The following is a 9,505-nucleotide window of genomic DNA, read 5'->3' as shown; positions in this document are numbered from 1 at the left end:
AAAGAACTAAAGGCTTGCATTTTCAGGAAGCCCTACGAAAAACTTTTCCACCTGCCTTTATCCATCAGTTTGAGGCACACGCTGTCTAAAATAGCAGATTTTCCATCTCCATGCCTTCAAATGTTTCGCTTTCTCTTTCCAGTTTTAAAATGTTTCCCATTATTAATACAGAAACCCAAGTTAGCTGAAATTTTAACTGCGACATTTGTGCATTAATTAATGTAGTTTTAGCATCGACACGTGAATGGCAGAAAACATTTAATGAATTAGTAGGTTAGGAATCTTAATTACTGCCAAAACACAAGCAGCTGCTAATGCACCTGTGCCACTTCGTTTAGTCTGAATGCCCCGTTTACTGCAACCTCCTCACATCTTTGTACACCTGTTGCCATTCCTATTTATTGTGTACCTACCTCCACTTGATTCAGTAGCTTCAATTATTACCCTTTTCCCTTCTAAATATTGATGTTTTTTTGTGTGATATCCATGCCAGTGTAAACTTATGAGCCGGCCAAACCCCAACTCACAGGACCAAGAATTCTCTCAGATCAGATGCCAGGTTTATGTTTTAATAATCTTGTGTCATTCTAACCAGTTGATGGCATCGTGTGGTATATAAACCGTGTGCGTACACCTATAGGCTCAGAATTGTCATGTGGTCCAGTTGTGGTATGTGTTGTGTTGTTGATAAAAAGCTTCTACCACTCTGAAACTGAAATAAAGCTTTACTTCTGTCTATTCCACAAAGTTATCTCTGTTCTAATTGTGCCGGTGCACTGCATTGGGAAATAATTCATACCCCATGAACTTTTCCACATTTTGTGTGTATTTTGCTGGGATTTTATGAACATTTTGCTCTGATGCCTTAAACCAGTGGTCCTCAACCCGCGGACCGGTACCGGGCCGTGGGTCAATGAGTACCGGGCCACACAGAAGAGGGGAAAAAAAGTTTTATTTTGAAAAATCACCGTATTCTCTCTATCACACCAGTCTATGACTCACTCTTGACGCAGGTCAACATCCCCAAGTGGTCAGTTTTGGCTAGGTGCATGCGCAGATCAGTTCTACATTGCCGCTGAAGAACAAAGCAATTCAGCTACGTGGTCTGGAGCAGACAGGTGAAGGTGCGCGGCCGTATCTGTGCATTTTGAAGGATTACACTGCATATTTTTCAACCCGCCTGACAAAGATTGACTAATTTAAAACCATAAATAAAACTAATTTTAACAAGCTTCCTAATATCAGAGTCAGAGATTCTTATGTGGTGGAATGAAATTATGTACACAGGGTCCCACTTACATCCAACAATAAAATGTAAAAGAAAAACAATAACATCTAAGATATGAACTAAGGAAAACATCAACTAAAAATATACTAAGCGCTAATAACATAAAAACATTACGACGAACATGAGCAGGAGTCTGTGTGAGCAGATGAGCACGCATGAACACATCAACATGAAACATCAACAGCAACATGATGTGATTTTTCACATTGATTATTCTGGTTAGAGATTCATGAGACTAAGCCTCAGGGTAGAAGCTGTTCCTCAGTCTAGTGGTTCTACACTTAAAGCTCCTTAATATCACATCAGAGCTGTCGCTTCACATTTTTGCTTCTGCTCAAAAAAATCTCTGCCCCTAAAAGTTCAAAGTCATGGGTAATTTTATTATAAAACACAAAAAAAGAATTAAACGTTTTGCACTAGGCATAAGTTCCTGTGCTTTTGTGAACAATCTGATGTGAATCACTGTAGGAGTTATATGAACTTTCACCGAACTGATAAAACGGATGATCTGAGCTCATGAAGATGTTTGACTGCAGAGTATTTGAAGCGAAAGTTGTTTTAAATGTTTGTAAAATACACAAGAATGCAGGAAATGACATCTACTTTATTCAAAGTTATGTTGTGGAGGACCCCTAGACCAAGTTGCCTCACCGGTCCGTGAAAATATTGTCTGACATCAACCCGGTCCGTGGCGCAATAAAGTTTGGGGACCACTGCCTTAAACTTAAAAACCAGTGCAAGATACCCTTAGAAGTCACTTAATTGTTGAATGGAGTACATCGTGTGTAATTTATTCTTGGTATAAATACAGCTGAGTGCCTGACAGGTTTGTTACATAACATTAATGATCACACAGCATTATGAAGACCAAGGAACACATCAAACAGGTCACGGATGATGCAGAGAAGTTTAAGGTGGGGTTAGGTTATAAAACAATATCCCTAACTATGAACATCTCACAGAGCATTGTTCAAGAAATGGTTTTCCACCTAAACTGGCTGGGTGAGGACATCATTAAGCTGTTAAGCACCAAAAAAACCAGCCCATGGGGGCAAAGAAGCACCTTGGGTGACTGAAGAGCAGCAGAGATTCACAGCTCAGGTGTACACAGGCAACCACTGAGACATCACGTCTGCAAGCCATGAAGGGAACACATGGCTGTAGTTAAATGAGTCTAGAGTTGAACTTTTTTCGACCTAAATGTGGAAAAACTGCACACCACCCTGAACACACCAACCCCACTGATGCGTGGTGGCAGCACGCTGAGGGAATGACTCTTTAACCAGGACATGGAAGTTGATGGGAAGATGGATGGTCCAATCCTGCAAGAAAAAAACATTCATATGTTAAAACGGTCCAGTCAAAAGTGCACTCCTAAATTCAACTCGTCTTTGACTGGACTTGAAAATTGCTGTTCATACATTTTCCATCCAATCTGATCAAGCTTGAGCAGTTTTATGAAGAAGAGCGAGTCAGTTTTTGAAGAAATAGAAACTAAAATATGCACTAATGAATTAAAAAAAAAATGTGTTTGTAAAAGAAAGCATCAAAAAGTGCAAACCCAGCTGAACCCACATAAAGATCTGGAGACACATGCACACTGTTGTCCTGTTCTCCAGAGCTTCAGAGAACAACACGTCCTCAGTCTCAGCACAGAGTGAATGAATGACTTGTGTCCTCCGTCCAGCCCAGAGCCAGAAATCATGCTGACTGTCTGGAAGGAAAACAAAGCTTTTTACCCAAGATGCAGCCAGAGAAGGACACTTCTTCAAAAGCCAAAAGGATTTACCAGATTTTATTGCTATGCTTCGGTTTCAACAGTTCAGGTAAGTAGCTTTTAAGAAATATAATACTGATCATGCAATGCTCCATCTTTGGATGGATGGATGCACCATCCGATGGAGGGATCATTTTATCTACAAGGAATTGTTAAAATTCATGTATGAAATTATTCTTTTTTTTTCCATGTTTCTTCGTGTATCAGAGCTTTAAAGTGTTAACTGTTTGATTTTAAAGTTACACATTGTCATATAATCAATTAGAAGTTTCTAAATACTTGTGCACTTTTTTTTTTTAGCTTGTTCAGTCACCCCAGTGTCTTTACCTTAAGCCCTCACAAAAGTACCGGTAATAAGATCAATCGTCAGTGTTTTTACCGTTGTGTGGCCCCTCTTTGTTAATAATAAAATAGTTGTCCCTTCCAGAACCAGTGTTTTCACATGTTTTCAGCTGTGCTCATTATTGTGCTGTTGTTGTGTTTGGCAGCAACATCACTGAGCTACAGTGTTTCTGCAAAGCTTGCATCTCTGGATTGCTCCCAGTGCTCTGTTCATGAACTGCCACGAGGGAAATCTGAACAACAAAGATCGCTTCTGTTGGTTCAAGCGGGCCCATCCCAGAAACAGACAGCTCTGTATGACGGACACATACAAACTGACTTCCATGTAAATGACGTAGTGATGTGATGTCTTCATTTTGAAATCAGCGCTCGCTGAACTTTTGTATCTCTGTGGGAAAACAAACTAAAAAAATTCAAGGATTCGAGGTTCTTTATTTGTCATATACACCACATGTGGGACATGTGGTGGAACGAGATTGTGTACACAGGGTCCCAGTTACATCCAACAAAAGTATTAAAATGTGTGTAAAAGAAAAACGGTAATAAGATCTAAAAAATATGAACTAAGAAAAATGTTAACTAAAAACACACTAAGTACTAGTAGCATAAAAACAATACGCCGAACAGCAGCACGAACATGGGGTCTGTGTGAGCAGATGAGCACGCATGAACACAGCAACATGAAACAGATCAGCAGCAACATGATGTGATTGTTCACAGTGATTATTCTGGTTAGATATTCACGAGTCTAACAGCTTCAGGGTAGAAGCTGTCCCTCAGTCTAGTGGTTCTACACTTAATGCTTCTTAACCTCCTTCCTGAGGGGAGCGGGGCAAAAAGTGTGTGTGCTGGGTGAGTGGGGTCCTTCATGATGCAGGTGGCCCTCTTCCTGCATCTGGAGGTGTAGATGTATGTGATGATGGGGAGGCTCACTCCAACAGACTTCTGTGCAGCCTTCACCACTCTCTGAAAATACCCCACAAGCAATGAAAACAGTTTACTGCCTCAATGCAAATAAGTTAAATGCCATTGCAGAAAGTAATGTTTGAGTTGACAAGGAGAGGACGCGTCCAGTGGTATCAAGTCAGCTGCAATGTTCAAATAAACCAAGAAATGCCTCTAAATCTTTCCACTAAATTACAAAGAGCTGGTTTAAAGTTAGAGAGGCCAGACCGAGATGGTTCGGACATGTCTGGAGGAGGGGCAGTGGTAGAAAGATATTAGAAATGCAAGGTCAAAGGGGAGATACAGTATATGGAAGCAGTTAGAGAGGACATGGAGGTGGATGGAGAGAGGATGTAGAGGGCAGAGTGAGACGGAGGAGGATGACTCACTGTGGTGACCCCAGAAGAGGGGATAGCCGGAAGAAGAAGAAAGAAGACAAAGAGCATGTTTATGTCACCAGGAATCAGCACGCCCAACTGATCTGTTGGAAATGATCCCTCAGCCCAAGTTCAAAGTTACTGTGTCAGCTGTCCTATGATATAACCAGGTGAACATGCAGATGAAAATCTAATTCTGGGACCTCTGTTTATGTTTCTCCACAGGTGACGTGCTGGCGGTGAATATGACCATCCCTAACACTCTGATTCGAGGAGTAATCGGAGGGGAGGCCCTTCTGTCGGTCAGCTACAATACTCTCAGCCTGGATGCGCCGGTCATCAAGTGGCAGCTCAAGAGGGAAAAGTCTGTTACCGTCGTCCAGACGATTGGAACAGTCATCATTGGGACTTTGAGGTCAGAGTATCAAGATCGCATCCTGATCTTTGAGAATGGGACTCTGCTTCTGCACAACCTCAGACTCTCTGATGATGGAGTTTATGACGTGGAGATCTCAATCACAGACGATGTGTTTACAGGAGAGGGCAGCATCACACTCACTGTGGATGGTAGAAAATAGATTCTCTTGAGCAATTCTCTATTGTTTTTGTCAGCAACTATATCATTTCACTGTATTTATTGTGCTCCAGGAACCATGCAGCTACATATTTCTGACCCTCTGTGGGACAAAAACTAAATTAAATTTGACTATTGATCAGTTATTTGTCATTTAAAATGCAATGTTTTATATTTCCACAAATGAAGCCTTCATGGTCCAAATTCTACATGAAGTACTCAATTTCTGGGTAAAACGTTCAGCCACTCAATCACTTTTTTTGAAGTTGCATATTTTGTTCAGTGTTGTAGGAACCTGGTGCCTTTTTTTTGCTGCTTGTTGTATTTTAAGTGCTTTAGAAATAAATTGGTATGGGGTGGTATTTCCAGCAATCAACAGGCATGAGACAGGATACACCCTGAACAGGTCACCACCCCATTACAGGACCACATAGAAACAAACAAGCACACACTCTCACCTTGGACCAATTTACAATCGCCAGTTAGCTCATCATGCATATTTTTGTATTGTCGGAGGAAACCAAAGTACTCTTATTGAAAAAAGCATGACTCCAAGCACATGTCTTGTGCTTCATTAAATCCATGTTGTATACGTGTATAACTATTGTCAATTTTCATCTTTACCTAGAGCCCATATCCAAGCCGTATATCCACATGGAGGCTTCATCGGTACTGGAGCTCAGTGAAAACATTATTCTCAACTGCTCCCACGACAATGGGACCAGAACCACATACAGGTGGTTCAAAGGTGGAAAACCCCTGAGCAATGAGACAAGATTTGTACTGTCGCCTGATCAGAAGCTGCTGACCATCACCCGAGTGCTGATGGCAGATGATGACGTCTATGTGTGCACAGTGGAGAATCCTGTGAGCAACGTGACAAGTCAGCCTATCAGACTCTCTGTGTACAGTAAGTGGTTATAAATGTTGTGCAGTGTAGGTTGAAGTTAAATACCAGAGATGATGGCATGGACAGCAGAATGAAAACAAAGAATAATGGTGGCCAAGGTTACAAAAGGCATTTTACTATGAGTTTCTCCTTTCCTTGTTTTATTTCATCTATTTGCATCGTAAATACTCCCATTAGAGTGACACGACAGTGGGTTGGTTCTAATAATGACTAACGTCATTACCTATTCAGGTTGACTATTTGCTGGGCCTTTTTGATTGGCCTTTTGCCCCAGTATGATTCAAAAACATCCTTGTTTCTCCTTGAGGTGTTCCAAAGAACTTATGGGTTTTTACGTCGGCAACAACCCTGGCCCAGTGATAGCTAGCTCGTTTCAGCTCGTTCTGAGCAAACTGAAGTACAAGGAACCAAAAGTGGAAACTCGAACAATGGAAGACTCGAATTGAGTGAACTAAAAGTTTAATAAAAGGAAAAAACAACTAACATCAGAAACATAAGGAGTTCCCTAAGAAATATAACACAATAACAACACAATCTGGGAGGGAGAGTGAAATAATATGACTGAAAATAAGACGTCGAGGTGAACTGGGAGCACATATATTCTGGGAAAGTTGACTGAGGAACTATGGCAAGAGGGAGGATAAATAACAGAAAATATCAGAATACAAGAAAGGAAATGACTAAACAACCATGGGGCAGCACGGTGGCGCAACTGGTAGAGCTGCTGCCTCTCAGCGAGAAGGTCCCTGGTTCAAACCCCGGTCCAGGGGCCCTTCTGGGTGGAGTTTGCATGTTCTCTCCGTGCATGCGTGGGTTTTCTCCGGGTGCTCCGGTTTCCTCCCACAGACCAAAAACATGCATGTTAGGCTGATTGGTAACTCTAAATTGTCCCTAGGTGTGAGTGAGAGAGTGAATGGTTGTTTGTCTCGTTTGTCTCTATGTGTCCCTGTGATGGACTTGCGACCCGTCCAGGGTGTACCCCGCCCCTCGCACAGTGATTGCTGGACATGGGCACCAGCGACCCCCGTGACCCAAAATGGAATAAACGGGTAAAGATAATGAATGGATGGATGGATGAACAACCATGAACGCAAAACAACACAAACCCCAGGATCACAACATGAAATAAAAATATATGACAAAACACACAAACTTGGTATTGTCACACCATCAAATAATTAATTTTAACAGCGTTACTGGTATGTCAGAATTTAAGTCCTCAACTACACGCCTCTTGACCTGGTTTAACCTGATATTTCCCCCCTTGTAAAGTATTTCCATCCACACACGACTCTAAACATTCCCAGAATTGCAGAAATACTCATGTCAGGCCAATAATGTTAATGATAATGTTGCCATTATCACCACTTATTCAAATAAAGGTCGAATGAATAATTTGTGATAATGGCAACATTATCACAAATTATTCATAATGGACGGTTCTAAGCTACACACAGTCTGTACCTCTCAAATCTTAGATTGTCAAGTTCACACAGATACACTAAAAACCTTAACTCCTACTTTACAAAAGTTTGTACAACTTTTCAGTTTTTCCTCACCAATAATGTAATTTAAATGTATGATGGACTTTTCTTCTTTCGGCTGCTCCCTCCATCAGGGGTCACCACAGCGAACTGAGGTGCACGAAACACTTGGCAATTATTTTTACACCGGATGCCCTTCCTGACACAACCACAGACCTCCGAGCTACCACAGCCTCTGTGTGGAGCAGAGCGCTGCTATTTAGGGCGCCCAGAGGAGCAAATGGGAGGGTTAAGGGCCTTGCTCAAGGGCCCAGAATGGGGCAAATGAGGGTAGAGACAGGTGTGGATGCTTCACCAATCCCATCACATGTATAATGAACATGGAGCAGAAAAAAAAAGTTAATTTAGTAAATTGTTTGTCTAAAATTCCTAAGACTTGGTGTATCCCAAACTGTCAAACAAACATGCCACGCCCATGTTGCTACTTGTAGATAGCAGTTAATAAACACACATTCATTATTCACTTTGTATGAGCTTGTGCATGAACATGTTATTTTACGATGAATAACTTTAATCTTGCATGTGATATTAGAAAGAAGTTCTCTCTACATCATCCTTTCTACGGGAGGAATCTTCCTCCTTATCACTTTGGTGACGGTGTGCGCATGTTGGACTCCTAAAAAGTAAGAGTTTTCATTTATTTATCTGTCAATCAAAAGATTCTGAAAGTGCAAATAAACAGTTGTCAAGCTTTATTTCTTTTTGCCTTAGATCAAAGCAGAAACCCAGAAAGCCTTTATCCAGGATTTACAGCCGCTCTCGTCACACACCTCTTAATCAAAATGGTAAAGAGAACATTTTGGGTTTCACTGTGATTATGATTAGTTTGATCTGTGAACACTACACATTTCAAAGTCAAAATGTCCAATACCTTGTGCTTTATTACAGATTACGCGCCTCCCAAAACTGCAAAGCGTAATGGGATTAATGCGGTAACTTCTCTTTATGTCCTCCAGCAAAAGGTACCACTTTCATCGCCTCTGCTCCTACTACAATTTACTCCTAAATCTTAAGATTGAAGATGAAATGTTGAGGGAAGCGGGTGGATACAAATTATAAAACTAATCCCAAGGAAGTGATCCTCTCTGTGCTTTAATTTTGACTGCACTAAAAGCACCAGGTTGAATGATCTTTGTTCTCTTTTAGCGATCTAAATGCAAACAGAACTTTAAAAATAAGCTAAATAAATATTACAATCAATACAAAAACCAAACATGGAGTCAGTATTAATTTGTCAACACAGCAGTGATGTTACCATGCCTGACATATAGCAGATTCTGGACTAACTGCAAACAGTGAAGAGATGACTGATCAAGGCCAGCATGTGGAGCAGATGATGAAGGCACAAACAAGATATTTTAGCACTAAACTGATTTGAGCCTTTCCTTTTTGCAGGATCCCTCCATGGATGACTCTTCCAGCAACAGTATTGGATCTCCTGAATTTGACAACCCACCATCCTACACCGTTTCCTCCAAGTACACAGATTCGCTCCCCCGGGCAGCGAGGTCTCCAACGTGTGCCGTCCCTGGGTACACTTGAAACTTTGGAGGCCCTTCAATTCCACTAGAAGTTTTTATTGTGAGACTGTGACATCGCTATTATCACTTACCCTTATTCAAAAAGCCTTAAAGCCTTAAACTCAAATTTATTGTTTAACTTATTGAACTTATTTATTTAACTGTCAATAATGGTGTACCACAAGGCTCAGTTTTAGGACGCACTCTCTTTACAATTTATACAAGTAA

General features: G+C 41.1%; 1 protein-coding gene across 1 annotated transcript; it reads left to right on the top strand.

Moving 5' to 3' along the window:
* Positions 1-3,032: 3,032 nt before the first annotated feature.
* On the top strand, positions 3,033-9,299 carry LOC119420821 (hepatocyte cell adhesion molecule-like). The gene is made up of 7 exons (XM_037688248.1): positions 3,033-3,114; positions 4,955-5,296; positions 5,932-6,213; positions 8,290-8,380; positions 8,469-8,542; positions 8,646-8,719; positions 9,153-9,299. The coding sequence occupies exons 1-7, from the start codon at positions 3,033-3,035 to the stop codon at positions 9,297-9,299; spliced, it is 1,092 nt and encodes a 363-aa protein (XP_037544176.1).
* The last annotated feature ends 206 nt before the right edge of the window (positions 9,300-9,505 follow it).

The sequence above is a fragment of the Nematolebias whitei genome, chromosome 14, assembly GCF_014905685.2.
Source record: "Nematolebias whitei isolate Nwh7 chromosome 14, NemWhi1, whole genome shotgun sequence".
NCBI classification, from domain to species: Eukaryota; Metazoa; Chordata; class Actinopteri; order Cyprinodontiformes; family Rivulidae; genus Nematolebias; species Nematolebias whitei.
Note: the sequence above shows the minus strand (reverse complement) of the source record. Positions and strands in the feature narration are given on the sequence as shown.

Excerpts from the sequence above, each read along its gene's own strand:
- LOC119420821 (XM_037688248.1), top strand. The coding sequence starts at position 3,033 with ATGCAGCCAGAGAAGGACACTTCTTCAAAAGCCAAAAGGATTTACCAG. Across the intron at positions 6,214-8,289 it reads TATCAGACTCTCTGTGTACA|AAAGAAGTTCTCTCTACATC; the intron begins GTAAGTGGTTAT and ends ATGTGATATTAG. Across the intron at positions 8,720-9,152 it reads TTTATGTCCTCCAGCAAAAG|GATCCCTCCATGGATGACTC; the intron begins GTACCACTTTCA and ends TCCTTTTTGCAG.